Source organism: Sarcophilus harrisii, chromosome 2 (assembly GCF_902635505.1).
Source record: "Sarcophilus harrisii chromosome 2, mSarHar1.11, whole genome shotgun sequence".
Taxonomy (NCBI): domain Eukaryota; kingdom Metazoa; phylum Chordata; class Mammalia; order Dasyuromorphia; family Dasyuridae; genus Sarcophilus; species Sarcophilus harrisii.
The window spans coordinates 21902239-21919401 of NC_045427.1; the positions used below are offsets into that span (position 1 = coordinate 21902239).

Genomic DNA, 17163 nt, shown 5'->3' on the forward strand with positions numbered 1-17163 from the left:
AGCAATAGGGACAGCTACTTTTTTTTACTCTGTTTTTTATTTTACATCACCTGCCCCACCCTAGGAAAGATGTAAATTGCCAACTTTGAAAGATCTAAAGATTGGGTTGCCAGTCTACATTAGTCTGAGAGATAATAGAATCTTTTATTCCAGTAAGGGGATGGCAATCCCAGAGAAATTTAACTAGGAAACATAGGAATAAGCTAAGGCCTAAGGACTAAGGAAGCCCAAAGTGGAGCCTCTGAGACAGCTTCCAAAAATTCAAGATGGCCCTAGAGGTTGTCAGCTTGGCATCTGCTGTCACTTACACTTCACCTGGAGGCGGATCTCCCCCTGGCTCTGCTTCCCTGCCCCAGAGAACTGGCAACTGAGCAGCCGGCCATGGTCGCGCCAGGATAAGGCAACGCTGAGGCTTTGTCGGTAGCTGACCCCAGTGGGTTCCAGTACTCGGAGCTCACTAGTGTTGGAGCGCACAGGATCCTGACCATGCCAGGAAAGGGGGCTCTTGTCTTCAGGACACACATAGGGGGTAGAACAACTGAAGGTAACTTGGGTGTCTTCCTGAAGATGAGTAGGGGAGGCAATGGTGGGGCTGCTGGGTTCATCTGGGGTGGAAATGGAAAACAGAGAGACAAGCTCATCCCAGAATCCCTTTTGAGTCAGAGGCAGAAAAGACAAGGTAGCTATAATAGTAAAAAAGTGTACAAAGGCCTCCTCCCCATATCTTCAGTTCCTGAATAGTTCTAGATCCTTTTCTGAAACTCTCTCTCTCTCTTTCTCTCTCTCCCCCTCTCTCTCTGTGTCTCTGTATCTGTCTCTGTTCCTGTCTCTGTCTCTCTGTGCCTCTTTGTGCATCTCTATCTGTCTGTCTGTCTCTCTCTCTCTTACCTCTAAACTGAATTCTGACCTACTAGAAGGAAGGACAGAAAATGGAAATGGAGGTAAGAATAAGAGTGGAATGAGACTAAGAGATGACTCATGGGCATTTATTGTCACAGTTTAAGAAGGATGTTGACAAGTTGGAACTGGTGCATAGAAGAGAGAAAAGCATGGGGAAGGAACTAGAGATAATGTCATGTTATCCATTGAAGGAATGGAGATCTTTATACTGAAGAAGATTTAGGAGAGACATGATGATCAGCATGTGCATATGGGACTAGGTATGCTCTGCTGTCACCTAAAGGACAGAACTAACAGAACTAGAAAATGTTTTAGAAAGGCAAACTTAACTAAATATAAGAATAAACTACCTAATAATGGGAGGAGGTAGGAGGACAAAAAGGAGGAGGAGGGAAGGAGGAGAAAAAGCCAAAATTTACATAGGAATTTAAGGATTTCAAAGTGCTTCACTTGTCTTATTTCATTTGATCCTCACAACAATCCTGGGAAACAGGTGCTATTATTATCTCCACTTTACAGATAGGAAAATGGAGGCTGTGAAAAATTATATGACTTGGCCATAGTTACATAACTAGTAAATGTGGATCTTTCCTCATTGAAGCTCATCAAAAAAAGGCCTGGGTGACCTCTTTGTCACAAATATTTAAGAGGGCATCCTCGTTCCTGTCAGAGTCTTTGACGTCCCTTCTCACTGGAACATTTTGTGATTTTGAAAATGTGACAGTGGATGTAGAGATAAAGGAACAATGAAAGGAGGAATCCAAAGGAATGTGTGGAGTTTGGGGAATCAGCAAAAGCCAGGACCTGCTAAAACACTGAGTTATCCAAACATGGAACAGAAGGTTGCGATGATAGCTAATGAGTTCTTCATCAGTTGCCATTTGGTCATGTCCAAGTCTTTGTGACCCCATGGATAGTAGAATACCCATACCATCCATGGGATTTTCTTGGCAAAGACACTAGAGTGGTTTGCCATTTCTTTCTTCAGTGTTTAAGGCCAACAGAGATAAAGTGACTTGCTTATACAACTAATGAGTTTTGAACTCAGTTTTCCTGCCTCCAGACTCAATGCTTTATCCACTGAACCATCCAACTGCTTCTTAGCAGTCATTAAATAGTGACTGGATGGCTCATCAGAGAAGCTAGAGATAGTGCAGAATGAATTCTTGGTCAGGAATGGATTGGATTAGATGATTTCTTCTAAATCTGAAATCCTGTGGCTCTAGGGGGGGAATAGGGTGGATAAGGGGATCAGAGAGGGAGGTGAAGAATAAGAAGGAAGGATAGAGGATGGTTCCGTCTTCCCGAGTCTCACCAGTAACTTTGATCGTGGTGCTCCTCTTGGCAGACCATCTGTCTCCCCCGATGATCTCAAATCGGAAGTTATAGTCCCCATTGTCCTTGGGACTGAGTTCCCGTATCAGTAGATTGCAGGTCTTCTGCTCAGGTTTCCCCAGAAACACAGCCCGGCCTTGGTACCTTGACCCCACCTGTGCTGGGTCTCCGGAATGGCTTACCACCGTCTTTCTCTCAGCATCTGCATAGTCTCGGTACCAGATGGCAATAACGCCTTGATTTGGGTTCACATCATTAGGAAAGTTAAAAGTGCAGGGGATGACCACACAGGAGCCACTGACACCTTGAAGATTCTCAGGGTTATTCACCTTCCAGGAACCCAGGCCTGAGGGGAGAAAGGAGAAAAAAGAGAAGGGGCAGAGGGGAGAAAAGTCCTAGACTTTCGGAAATCCTCTGAGCTAATCATCTCCCAGGAACCCAGACCCAATAATTAAGAGGGAAGAGGGAGAATCAGTCAGTCTGATCCTTCCTCCCCCATCAAGCATGAATTCACCTAAGGCCAAATTCGCCACAGGCTCTCCTGAGGGAAAATGCTGGGGGGACTCAGGACACCTGCCTCCCTTCTTTAGATTGAGAAATAAAGCCCTCCCACTCCTCAAGTGATAAATAATCAAAAAATATGAACAGTTTTCAGATAAATGAATCAAGCCATTTACGGCCATATGGGGGAAAAACACTAATTCATTATTGATTGGAAAAATGTAAATTAAAACAATTATCAGGTACTACCACATACCTATTAGGCTGGCTAATAACTCAGAAAAGGGAAATGAGAAATGTTGGAGGGAACGTGGGGAAAAGGAGACATTAATGCATTGATCATGGAATGGTGAACTGAGTCCAGCATTCTCTAGAGCAATTTGGAACTATCCCCAAAGGACTATAAAATAATACATACCCTTTGGCCTAAAAATACCCAAAGGGGAAAAAAACCCTATATGTACAAGAATATTTTAACAGCTCTTATCTCAGGGCAAAGAATTGGAAATTGAGGGGATTCCCTTCAATTGGGGAATAGCTGAATAAATTGTGATATGTGATTCTGATGGATATTATTGTGCTATAAGAATTAATGAGCAGGATGCTCTCAGAAAAACCTGGGGAAATTTACAGGAGCTGATGCAAAGTGAAATGTACTGTGTACAAAGTAATGGCAATCCTAAGATGATCAGCTATGAATGACTTCACTATATTCAGCAATAAAATGATCCAAGACTATTCTGAAAGACTTATGATGAAAAATACTATCCAGGGGCAGCTAGGTAGAGCAGTGGATAGAGCACCAGCCCTGGCGTCAGGAGGACCTGAGTTCAAATTTGACCTCAAACACTTAACACTTCCTAGCTGCATGACCTAATTGCCTCAGCAAAAACTAAAAAAGAAAAAAGAAAAAGAAAAAAAGAAAAACACTATCCAAAGCCAGAGAAAGAACTGACTGTCTGAATACAGATTAAAGAATACTTTTTTAAAACTTTATTTTCCTTAAAGTATTTTTTGGGGGGAGTGAAAATCTCTGTTTTCTTTTACAACATGATTTTTATGGAAATATTTTGCATAACTGCACATGTGCCTTCTCAATGCGGGGAGAGGGGAAAGAAGCAGTAAGAGAATTTCGAACTCGAAATCTTAAAAGCAAATTTTTAAAATCATTTTACATGTAACTGGAGGGGAAGTAAAATATTAAATAATAAAAAATTAAAATAAAATGAGAAAAATCACACAAAAAAATCAAGAAAAAAAAAGAAGCTCTTATATTCAAGAAATTGGGAGATTTTTTTTCCCCAACAGGAAGCTATATGGAAAAACAAATGTATAATTCATAGTAATCCCCCTCTCCAGGCACATACTTCTTAGTGTTGTATTCAAATATCAGCTCCATGAGGGCAAGAAATGTGCGTTTATATTATGAGAACCAAATGACACCATGGATTTGAAAGCACTTAGCGATGTCCAAGACCCAAACAGGTGTGGGGGAGATTGGGGATGGGGAGACTTGGACTTTCTTCAAAAATGGGGGTACCATGAGGAAGTCGGAAGATAGGCTAGAGACCCTCTCGAGGTTAAGCATACCTTGTTGGAAGGCAGACCCAAGGAGAAGCAGCCAGATCAAAAGCAACATGGCCAGGTCCAGCAGTGTTCCTAGGGGAGAGAGAGAAGAGAGCTGGAAGGGAAGATCATTTAGGAAAGGGGTTGATAACTCTTGCCTTGAGGATGGTGTGGAAGAAAGTGATTTGTAATCCTGAAAAACCTTTGGAAAGGTGGGTTGTTAATATGAAGGTCACCACCCCTAAAACCTGAAGCACCATCACCATCATCTGAAGGCAGCCCGGTGAAGTGAGTAGAAGGCCTGGAAGATCCTGCCCCAGAGTCAGGGAAGACCAAGTTCCCAGCTCAATGAATACTTTGCCCTGGATCCTCAGATCCCCACTGACCCCTCCTCACATCCTCCTTTGGCCCGACTCCTCTTTCTTAAAGGTCCTTTCTAAGTCACCCACTTTCCTGGGCAGAAGTGGACTGGTGATAGGGACTGGGGCAGGGGAATCAAATCATCACAAAACCCCGGAGAGAAGTCAGCTCGGCCCTATACAAAATCCCATACAAAATCCTTCCTAAAGGAATCCCCTTAGAAGCTTCCCAAATTCCACTGAGTTACTCCATAAAGGTGGGGCTATTGTCTCCAGAAGATCCCTTTTCCAATGCATGTTTCCTTGAAAAGCATAGAGAACACTGGGAGAAGGACAAGAAGAAGCTGGAAGGTTTCCCCCTTAGATCCTTTCCCATTCATTGATCCCATGGTATCTCACACAAAATGTGATTGTTTTAGATCTTCTCAGTCACATCTGACTCTTCATGATGCCGACTGAAGTTTTCTTGGGGTGTGCCAGTTCCTTCTCAGCTTATTTCACAGAGAAGGAAACTGAGGCAATCAGGCTTAAGTGACTTGCCCAATGTCACTGATAATTGTCTATTTGAGGCAAGATTAGAACTCAGAAAGATCAGTCCTCCTGATTCCAGTTCCCACTCTCTATCCAGCTAACTGCCATGGTGTAAATTAAGTGCCCAATAAACCATAAAATTTGACAACTGAAAGGGACCTCAGAGGAAATCCAACTAATGCACTGAAGCAATCCACTGTGACATGATTGATTGATCGCCACGCATTTACCCTTACAAAACCTTGTGTTCCAAACTTTCTCCTTCTGCTCATCCCTTCCCCTAGATGACAAGTAATCCAATATATGTTAAAATGTTAAAAAAAATCTGTTAAATCCAATATATATATATATATATATATATATATACATATTTGTATAATTATCATGCTACACAAAAAAATCAGATCAAAAAGGAAAAAAATGAGAAAGAAAAAAAAAACAAAACAAGCAAACAACACAAAGAGTGAAAATACTATGCTGTGATCCACACTCTGTCCCCACAGTCTCTCTCTGGATGTAGATGGCTTTTCCATCACAAATCTTGGTATTGACCTGAATCACCTCAATGTTGAAAAGAGCCCCCATCCATCAGGGTTGATCATCACATAATCTTGTTGTTGCTAGTACAATGTTCTCTTGATTCTATTCATTTCACTCAGCATGTAAGTCTCTCCAGGCCTTTCTGAAATTAGCCAGCTAATCATAAAATCCCATCTTCTCCAGGAATTCTTTCCCAACTCCTCTGAGTTCCAGAGCTTTCCCTCCATTAGCCATTTCTCTTAGTCTGTGGCTCGTTTGTATATAATTGTTTGCTTATCATCTTCGGAATTGTCTCTTAGCTCTTTCTGGTGAGCTTTGTGTAGAATCTGGCATATAGGAAGCGAGTAATAAATGTTTATCGACTGACTGACTGATTGACTGGATTCGATGGTAAGCCTTCAGAAAATAGAGAGTGGTAACCAAGTGAAAGAGCTGAATTTACTCTGAAACCTACAGTTGGAAGCAGGAAATGGGAAAAGGTAGAACCTCATATATAATAGCTGAAGAGCTAGAAATTACCTTGGGGCCTTCCTCCCTCATTGCATTCAGTGATTTACTTAGAATCATGCAGATGTCAGAGGTAGGATTTCAACTCAAGTCCTCCAGACTCTAAGCCCTGCACTCTACCCACTATTCCATGACCCCATTATCTCATCTGTGCCTTAATTAGCAAGGGAAATTCATTTGGGTGGTGAAATCCATTACTATCCATTTGATAGAAGAGGAAACTGAGATTCAGAGAGGTTCCCAGATCATGCAGTATCCTAGGACGGGGAGGGAGGATGATGAAAGCCATATCAAGAAAGTAAAAGGAAGTGGAGAAAGCAGAGGAAGAAGGAACCGGCAGAAGGTGAGGCATACTGGGCACACTTCACAGTTTTGCCTGGTACCAAGTACTGACTCAGCAAAGGGATGAGAGGATGGAAATAAAGATAGAAACCTGACAAACTGACAGAAAACTGACAAACGGCTTCCCCATTTGTCTCCTGGAAACAGAAAACCAAAATTATCCACTTCTTGCGGTTCCCCAAGAGCAAAGACGATTCCCTGGGTGGGATCCCAGGAAAAAAAACATGACTTTAGCTGCGAAATCACAAAAAGTGATTTTGAAACTTGGCTCTTCTTTGTTGGTATTCAGTCACTTCAGTCTTGTCTGACTCTTCTTGATCCCATTTGGGGTTTTCTTGGCAGAGACACTGGAGGGATTGGCCATTTCCTTCTCCAGCTCATTTTATAGATGAAAAACAGGGTGAAGTGCCCTGCCCAGGGCACACAGTTAGGAAGTGTCTGAGGGCAGATTTGAACTTGGGAAGATGAGTCTTCCTGGTACTCTGTGCACTATGGCTAGCTGCCCCTTGGCTCTGCAACTCACCATCAATCCATAGCTCAGATTATCCTAGATCTGGAGCTGAAGAGAACCACAGTCTGGACCATCTTGTCCAATCCTTTCATTTCATAGATGAAAAAGCCGAGACCCAAGGAGCGTGACTGACTAGTAAGCATCAGAGACTGGATTTGAACCAAACTTCTCAGATTTGGGATCCAGTGAACCATTCAATGTGCCACAATAATATTTAAGCTAACAAATATTTCTTAAATGCCCACTACCAAAAATGGACCGTGCTAGGCGCTGAACATCCAGAGACAAAACAAAATAAAACCAACAACAAAAAAAAAATCTGCCTTCAAGGACCTTACATTTTAATGAGATAATGCCAAATGTAATCAGCAAGAAATTCATTTTCATTTGAGGTGAAAGAGAATAATAACAATTCTACTTCCTACATGGTGCTGTGGAGAGAGCAACAGGCTTGGAGTCAGGTAGAACTACATAAGGTGTCCTAATTTGGAATCCTGCCTCTCTCACCTGTGTGAGGGACCTCTGCAACTCTGGGGTAAGATTGGAGAAGACTGGAGGTTCCTTCTAATTCTAGATTTATGATGTGTGATTCCTATGTTCATTACCTAGCTAACTAAATACTTTCCATAGAACAAGCTCTTTTGATGGTCGTTTTTGATGGTATTTCCCTCTTCACAATGAAAAAACCAGTGAAGTTCCCAGAGAAGATACAATGGTACGTAGCTCTTCCCTTCCAGTGTCGAGGATGGAGGCTATTGGGACCCAATATCAAACATGGTCTTCTTATCAAATGCTTTTCTTTGCCTCAAGGGAGAGCTCAGTGGGAATGAAGGAAAGAGTGACATAGAAATAAATTCTACAGATGAGGCGGCTTGGTTTTGGCCAAAGTCATATGAGTGGGAGGGGAGGGATAAATATTCTGTGAATGTCAACGGAAGGAAGTGTTCAGTTTCATTTCTGCTCTTGCCAAGGTTTCTTCTGAGTCTGGTTTCAGTTTTCTCTTCGTGTTCATCACAAATTCCCTCTCAGGCTGAGACCCAAGGAAAGTGAAGAGGGAAGGGAGGGGGGGAAAGAAACAAGGGAGACCATTAGTGGAAAGCCCCAGAGGCCAAATTCCTCTTTGACCAAAAAGATGGAGATAGACAATCATGGATGGATGTTCTGAGCTGGCAAGGATGGCATAGATGCTCTCAAAAGTGTAAACCATTAAGATGACAGGAAAAGAGAATGATAAATGTTAGAGGGGATGAAACTGGGACACTAACGCATTGTTGGTGGAGTTATAAAATGATCCAACCATTCTGGAGAGCAATTTGGAACAAAGCTCCAAGGGCTGTTGGAGTTCTCCCTCCTCAGAAATCCTAACCCAGAGGCTATCAAAGCAGAGTGTCTCTGCTTCATCTGTATCCCAAAGAGTTCCTTAAAAGGGGGAAAGAACCCATCTGTGCACAAATGTTTGTAGCAGCTCTTTTTGTGGTGACAAGGAACTGGAAGCTGAGTGGATGCCCAGCAGTGGGGGAGTGGCTGAATAAATTATGGGATATGAATATTATGGAATATTATGGTTCTAACAGAAATGATCAGCAGGATGATTTCAGAAAGATCTGGAGAGACTCACATGAACTGATGCTGAGTGAAGTGAGTAGAAGCAAGAGAACATTGGACACAGCAACATTATGTGATGATCAACTGTGATGGACTTGGCTCTTTTCAACAGTGTGGTGACTCAAGGCAATTCCTATAGACTTGTGTTGGAGAAAACCACCTGCATCCAGAGAGAGAACTATGGAGACTGAATATGAATCACGACGTAGTATTTTCACCTTTGTTGTTGTTGTTATTGTTTGCTGTTTGTTTTTCTTTCTAATTTTTTCCCTTTTGATCTGATTTTTCTTGTGCAGTATGATCAATGTGGAAATAGATATAAAAGAGTTCTACATGTTATATTGCTTGCTGTCTAGGAAAGGGAGAGGGAGGGAGGGAGAAAAATTTGGAACACTATCTTGCAAGGGTGGATGTTGAAAACTATCTTTGCAAGTATTTTGAAAATAAAAAGCTATTGCTATTTTTTTTAAAGTAAACCATGTTCTAAGAAGAGTAAATTATCAGACAACAGATAAACACCAAGAGAGTCAGAGCAAAGACACAGAGCTAGAAGGGACTCCAAGGGTTAGCTGGTCATCACTATTATACAAAAAAGGAAAATGAGCTGAGGAAGAGAAAGCGATTTGGCCAAAGTTACCCAAGCCACATCTATCTCTCTCAGACCCAGACTTGGGATTTCTTCATTATAAGGAACTCCCAGTGTGGAAATTCCCCTTCCTCAATTCAGAAAAATTACTTATCTGTAATTTCTAATCTTTGATATTTGACTAGGGGCAAAATTTAAAGTTTGATTCTCAGATTCCAGAGTTAAGGCTCTTTCGGTTATACCAAGAGTGATGAAGAAAGGACCAGTGCAGGATGTGTAACATATTACCTATGTAATTTTGGACAGTTCCATTAATTTTTACATGTTCAGCCATTCCAGTAATGTCTGACTCTTCATGAACCTATTTGAGGTTTTCTTGGCAGAGATACTGGAGTGGTTTTTCCTTCCCTTCTCTAGTTTGACAGATGAGGAAACTGAGGCAAACAAAGTTAAGTGACCTGTCCAAGGTCACACAGCTGCTAAGTGTCTGAGATCAGATGTGAACTCATGGATCCTAAAATGAAAATCCTTGTTGTGCCAAAGTTCCATTTTGATGTCCTGACCTAGTTTCCCCAATTGTCCTATTTAGTTAATTTGCCTCAGGTTATAACCTTTCCCTCTTAATGTTTGAGATAAAGATTTTATATCTTTAGGTTATAGACATTCTTTCTTAATGCTTGAGGAAATAAAGGTTTATCCACGTTAGATGTCATTAGAATATCAGTAACCCCTCTCCATTGTGTCATCCTAGGGGCCTCCCCCACCATTAGTTTATCCCCATCTAGGTGCCTCCCCCACTATGTCATTGTTCTTGTTACCCTATAAAAAAAGCTTTCTGTCCTGCTACTCCCGAGTTAGACTCTTTGAGATGATCGTCTCCTCTAGCCCTGGGATCAATCATGGATCCATTGGTCCCAGTATTTCTCTCCATTTAATAAACTATTGAATTGGTCTCTAATCTTGTCTTGCTCAGTTTCTTTGGCATTACACTCCCAGGAATGTTATAGACAATTCCAGAGCTTCCAGATCAAGGATAAAACATTGCCAAGAGGCATTATTACAAACAATTCAAATATCATGGAATCACAATCAGGATAATAAATTTGAATTCATGAAGATGAATCTCCCTGATTCAGGCTTAGTATTTGATCAACTGCACCACCTAACTTTTCAATGCCCCTAGTTCAATGTCAAAGAGTAGAAATTACAGATAAGTAATTTTTCTGAATTCAGGGAGAGAAGTTTTCACACTGGGAGTTCCTTACAATGAAGAAATCTCAAGTCTGGATCTGAGGGAGACAAATAGAAATAGAGATAGAGAGAAAGAGAAACAAACAAACAAAAAAAAAAAAAAAAAAACCAGAGACAAAGAGACAGAGAACAGAGGATATTCACAAATAATTTATCATTGGCTTTCAACTGTATTATATGAAATTCATGGAGCAGATTTAATTTTCTGACCATATTTTGTTTACAATAATTAAATATTCACTCCTTATACTCAGTTCATCAAAGAGGAAGAGGAAATGGAATACTGGGAGGAGAAATGTAACCACTAATTAGATAGAAGCCACATAATGAGTAAGATAAACATGGAAATGGAGAGTTTGAAAGTAACGGACATTAAATCAACTCTAGCTAAGTAAATGCCTTGATTCCCCCCCCCCCTTTATTTGCTTATGTAGACACTGTCATGCAATGAAATCAACCAGCCTGGGATCTCCCAGTTCCCATCCCAGACTTTTCATCTCAGAGCTCAACATTGGATGGGAACTCAACATCCATGTCACTCAAACCATTCCCCACAACCCCCCCACCACACACACACACACACACACACACACACACACAAACATACCAGACAAAACCCATCTAGCCTCTAGGTTAGGATTTCTAAGGAAGGAGAACTCCAACAACTCCTTGACCTCAAAGTCATTGCTAATCGCACCTGTGTATTCCAACTTCTGCCCTCTGGGATAAAGAAGCCATCTAATACCTCCTCCATAGTTTAAACTTTCAAAAGCTTAGCCCAGCTATCTCATCTCCCCTCAGGCTCCTTCTAACTGCTTCCCTTCTTTCTCAGGTTCTTCAATCAATCCTCACATGACAGGAATTGGTTACCCTGCTTTGGACACTCTTCAGTTTATCAATATACTGGGCCCAGAATAATAATTCATATTTATATACTATAAAGATTATATTTATATTATATAATTATAATAGTATATTATATATAGTATAGAATCACAATAATATATATTATATTATAGCATGATATTATGTTATATGATATTATATATCTCATAATATCACAATATGTGATGTATTATATAATATATTACATAATTATATAAATATCACATATAATATATATTACATCATATGATTATAAAGTATATAATACAGTACAACCTATAAAAGTATATAATGCATTACATTCTATAATTATCATATAAAATATAGCATTATATTGTTATAATGTATTTAATATATCATCACAATAGCATATTATATATTCTATTTGATGATCATAGTATTATATGATATATTATATATGCTACATAATTCTAATATTACATGATATATTATGCTATATGATTATATTATATGCTATATTACATTATATGATTATAATAGTTTAATTATATTACATTATTTATAATCCATGATGTATGACATCTTATATTACATGATGTAATATCATATTACATAATATAATATATATTATATATAATAGTATCTATCACATTATATAATTATCATGCATTACATTATGTGACTTTAATATTAGAGAATATACTGCATTATACGGCTATAATATTATAATTATTTGTCATGTATAATATAACATGATATAATATGACATAGTATTTATTATATATTATCATTAAAATATACTATATAGTCATAATGACATCATGTATTACATTATTTATTATATGTTACATTATGTTATAAATGCATATTAAGAATTATAGAAACTCTTTCATATTTCCAAGTATTTGCTCTGCATTGAGGAGCAAGCCTCCTGGTTAGGGTTCAGGCCCAGTTCTGATAAATACTGACTATGTCACTGGGCAGATCATCTCATCTCCATGCCCTAGGGTGAAGGTGCCAAACACATGGCCTACAGCATTCCCTAGTGCAACCCAAACCAGATCAAAATGTAATTGGGAAACATTAACAAATTAATGATTTAAAGAGCAATGTGCTTTTTCTCATTACTAGGCAGCCCTCAGGGATCCTTAGTATGTTTAGTGGCCCTGGTTTTCACTGGAAGTCCAGTGCTCTATGTATAATCCAGCTACCAATTTGCCCTTGATGAAAATTAGGGATTAGAAAATGAATTAGATGAATTAGATCTGCCTCGGTATGCAGAGGGGATGAGGGTCAAAGATCAGTGTAGAGAAATGGATTCTGGGACTAGGATGAGGGTCAAGTTAGATAATGAGATGAGGATTGAGAACGGGGGAGAAGCGGGAATATGGGTGGCTTGCTATTTCACTGCTATAAACTGAATTGGTGGAGAATTTCCTCACCAGAGTTCTCCCTCTCAGTGAAATCAAAGGTCAAAGACTTTTCTCCTATTTCATTTCTAAAATTCATTATCTTCAAGAATTTCTTAAGCCTTGAGAGTTTCAGTGGCTCAGAGTCAGAAGACAGAAGCTAGACTCGAAATCTGGTCTTCCTGGAACCAAGATCAGCCCCCTACCCAGTGGGCAAAACTGCCTCTCACTGCTCACATTAATAATGTTTGTAAAACACTTTAGATCATTGTCTCCACTGTTTCCTACAGAATATTCTTGTTGTTTAGTCATTTCAGTCAATCTGACACTGTGACCTCAATTGGCGTTTTCTTGGCAAAGTTACTGGAGCGGTCGCCTGTTTCCTTCTCTGGATCATTTTATAGCTGAGGAAACTGAGGCAAGCAGGGTTAAGTGCCTTGCCCCGGCTCACATAACTAGAAAGTATCAGAAGGGCTCTATCCACTCCAGTGCCTAGCATGAGGTGAGTTCTATGACAATGTCCATTCTGGAGATGAGGACTTACTTCTACTGAGTATCTCAGGTGGAAATCCAACCCAGTGTCTCCCGATTGCAGATGACCCTGAATCCAAAATCACACAGCCTCAAAACCGATGGCAGTTCTCCAGGAATAGTCTGCCCGGGACAAAGTACTCTGATTTTTCTGCTCCTTGCCAGAGCCTAAATTCACTTTTATTAGCTTTCTCAACTTCAATGTTTACTCAGATTGACCTTAACAAATCGCATCTCCACCCAGCATCTCCCATTCCTGGTGAGTTGGTTTTAAAGCCCAAATGTAAGACTTAACCTTGAGCCCTATTGAATTTCATCTTATTTGATTTGATCTAATGTTCTGGCCTGTCAAATACAGTCCGTCATACAGTGTTATCCAGGGATTGGATCAGGGAGAGATCAGTATATGGATATGGACAGATTAGGACTCCGATTGATTGATAGATATTGATATCTGAGACTTATAAAATGATTCCCTTTTCTGATAGCATTTTATTGCCTCACAAGAACCTTGAGCTACATAGTGCAAATATCATCATCCCCATTTTTATGGATGAGAAAACTAAGGCTCTGGAAGTGGTCACTTTGCCCAAGATAACACAGTTGGTGAGTGGCTTCATTCCTTTCCCTAAAACTATTGCTTTTTCTAGCACACCATGAAGCTGGAATTTCAGATCTGGATTCAATCTTTCTGTCCCCAAAATAGGAAAACGACGAGGTAAGAGGAGGTTAGAGATAGAATAAGCTCTAGAATAAAGACCAAGGGTTTGGACAAGCTTTGGCGCCAGGGATAAGAGTTAAGAATGGGATTGGTGGTAAAATTAAGGTGTGAGAGTAATGGTTGGGTTCAGGGTGGGAGCCACAGCTGGGTCCTGACAAATGGGTGCTCACAGTCTCTTTGCTAAAAAGCAAACAAACACCTTTGCACATGCATCGATTTGAACCCATACTCTCTTTGGGGACAGGCTGCCCATGACATTCATTTTATGGATGAAAAAACTGAGGCAGGTGAGGTTTAGGTTAGAATGAATTAGAAAAAGTGGTCTGAAGAGAACTAGAATTATATGAAAGGATTTAATTTTTTAGGGTTTTTAGGATTCAATTTAGGATTTTATTTAGGTTTTAATTTAGGGTTCAATTAAATGATGTGATTTAAGAAAGGGCTTGGGCTAAAATTAAGTATTGGGATTGGGTGCGCTGGGATTAGTTCCTGGGATATGGTTGGAACAAATCATTAGGTTTCTAACTGGGGTTAGAGTTGAGAATCAGGATAGAGACAAAAGGTTAGAATTTAGTGTCTCGGTCATGTCCAACTCTTCCTGACCCCATTTGAGGGTTTCTTGGCTGAGATAGTGGGATGGTTTGTCATTTCTTTCTCTATCTCATTTTACAAATGAAAAAACTGAGGCAAACAGGTTAAGTGACTTGCCTGATAAGTGCTAATAAGTGTCTGAACCTGGACTTGAATGAGTCTTCCAGATTCGAAGTCCAGTGCTCTGTGGATAATTCAGCTGCCCATCCACCCCTGATGAAAATTAGAGATTAAAGATGAACTAGAAGAAAACATTGGTATGCAGATGGGATGAGGGTCAGAGATCAGTGCAGAGAAATGGATGCTGGGATTAGGATAAGGGCCAAGTTAGATAATGAGAAGAGGATTGAGAACAGGGGGAGAAACTGGAATATGGGTGGCTTGCTGAGCCTGGAGTCAAGAGAAACTGAGTTCAAAGCCAACCTCAGATCCTCAGGAAGTTATCTGGCCTCTGATTGCCTCAGTTTCCCCATCTGTGGGGAGGGAGGGTGATCTTGCACTGAAGTGTTCTGAGTATAAAAAAAAGAGAAATATTGGGAAGCACTTAAAGTGCTAGATAAAGCTGGCTACATCAATTTTGAGCTAAAATATCTGATCACTGGGCTTTAGGATTTCATTACATCCAGCTCCCACATTTCTCAGATGAGGAAACTGAGGTCCAGAGTGGCTGAGTCACAGAACTAGGAAGTGTGTGAGGCAGTATTTGAACCCAGTTCTTACTCCTTGTCTAGCACTCTACAATAGCATGTGGTCTCTATGTATTAACAGACACCTAGGAATAAAAATAAAGTCCTGACTCTGCATCACAGATTATAGAATCAGACTTGGAAATCACCACAAAGACCATGATGTCCATTTTACAGATGAAAAAACTGAGTCCGAGAGAGATGGACTGATTTGTCCAGGTCACCCAGATAGCAAGTATCATCAGAGATGAAATAGGAGCCAGAGCTCTTTCCACCATAATATTTCACCTCTGGGTCCCTGCTAGATTACCTGTCATTGCACACAAGTGGAAAAAATTTCCATAGCCAGGAATTCCCAGGGAAAGCCCTAGTTCAGACCAAAGAAATAAATAAAGTCCAGAAGGTCCCATCCCCCCAAAAATTCTCTCAGCTCTTCCTCAGAGCAGAGACATTTCTTCCTTTTGTTTCTCCACTCGACACCCCCTGCTCACCTTTTCTCACCAAAGGGGGAAAATTACCTCAATTGGGAGCCCGATGATGGCTGCAATGTCAACTCCAAAAGAAGGCGAAAGCAGGGCATCCGCCGTCCAACCAAAAGCTCCCGGCCCCTTGGATTTCCCTGGAGCACTGGCTAGTCCTGTTCAGTCTTGGGAAGAATATAAAGCCATTGCCTGCTTCCTCTTTTCCTAAAACCTCAAGCACCCTCCCCATTCCCCACTGGGAAGTAGTATAATAATTGCATAATGCCCGAACCCTTGCCACTCTCCTTGCCCTGGAGAAGAAAGCTCTGGGAGCACCAGACAGCTTTCCCATTCCTATTCAGTCAGATCCAAAGGATTTCTCACCTAACCTAAATCACTGAATGGGTGTTGCCTCCCTCAAACTGAGACCTGTTCAAGACCTTAACCTTAAAAGGCCAAAGCTCTCCCATTGAATCCAGAATCGTCTCTGGTGGTCCTGATCTCTATCTGGCTACTGGATGGGTAGCTCTGATGGGGATGGCTCTGAAGGGGAAAGTGAGGCAGGGGACTTTGCACAGCCCTCCCTCACTTAGTTCCAATTCACTTGCAAGTCATGGCAGCACCTCCCTGATGTCACGGTCCTCTTCCAGAATGAAGGACAAACAATAATCTGTGAGTTATGGGAGCTTCCCCATTGGGGACCCACCTGGCCACTTCCAGATGGACAACACTGCTCCTTTTTTTCCTCTCCTCTACATCCCTTTTTCCCCTTCCTCTCCTCTCCCTCCTCCTTTCCTCTTTCCCTCTTACCTGCAGGTGAGTAAATTTTGATTGCAGAAACCTTGCAAGATACCTGGGATCTTACGGCTAGATTTATTGCCTCACCTTAAACCCAAATCTCTCTTCCTCTTTTTGATTGGCCAACAATAGGATCCGGCCCAAGCCCCATTTTGGTCATTTTTTGGGCTGGGAAGAGTGAATGCCTATTGCTTCGGTTTTGGCCAGAAATCCTGAGGGTCTTCCCTTATCAGATTGATTTTTTTTAACTAAGTAAAAAAGGCCATTTTCTGCCTTATTTCTTATCTAATCTTAATCACTGAATGGGCCTTGGCTGAGGAGTCAAACTGAGAATTGTTAAAGACTTTAGTTTAAAAAGACCAAGGTCTCCCACTGCATCCTGGGCGGTCTTCAGTCATCCTGATCTATATCTTGCCACTGTATCCAGAGGAGAAAGTGAGGCTGGTGACTTTACCCAGTTATCCCTCATTTAAATCCAATTCACTTGCTGAATTTAAATGCAATCACCTTTCAGAAGCTGTGGTCCTCTAGGAGAACAAAGGCCAAACCACAGATCACAAATCAAGTCCAAACCCATAGATCAATA

At 40.7% G+C, this 17163-nt stretch overlaps 1 protein-coding gene across 1 annotated transcript; it reads right to left on the reverse strand.

Annotated features, from left to right (window-relative positions):
- Nucleotides 1-37: 37 nt before the first annotated feature.
- LOC116421242 (sialoadhesin-like) lies at nt 38-15967 on the reverse strand. Its single transcript, XM_031949745.1, has 4 exons — nt 15837-15967; nt 4327-4395; nt 2216-2581; nt 38-605 (listed from the first exon to the last, which is right to left on the reverse strand). The coding sequence occupies exons 2-4, from the start codon at nt 4373-4375 to the stop codon at nt 301-303; spliced, it is 720 nt and encodes a 239-aa protein (XP_031805605.1). The 5' UTR covers nt 4376-4395; nt 15837-15967; the 3' UTR covers nt 38-300.
- Between the last annotated feature and the right edge of the window lie 1196 nt (nt 15968-17163).

Coding starts and splice junctions, on each gene's coding strand:
- LOC116421242 (XM_031949745.1), bottom strand. CDS start 4,375: ATGTTGCTTTTGATCTGGCTGCTTCTCCTTGGGTCTGCCTTCCAACAA. Junction 2,582..4,326: donor TGGGTCTGCCTTCCAACAAG/GTATGCTTAACC, acceptor TTCTCCCCTCAG/GCCTGGGTTCCTGGAAGGTG. Junction 606..2,215: donor CACCACGATCAAAGTTACTG/GTGAGACTCGGG, acceptor TTTCCACCCCAG/ATGAACCCAGCAGCCCCACC.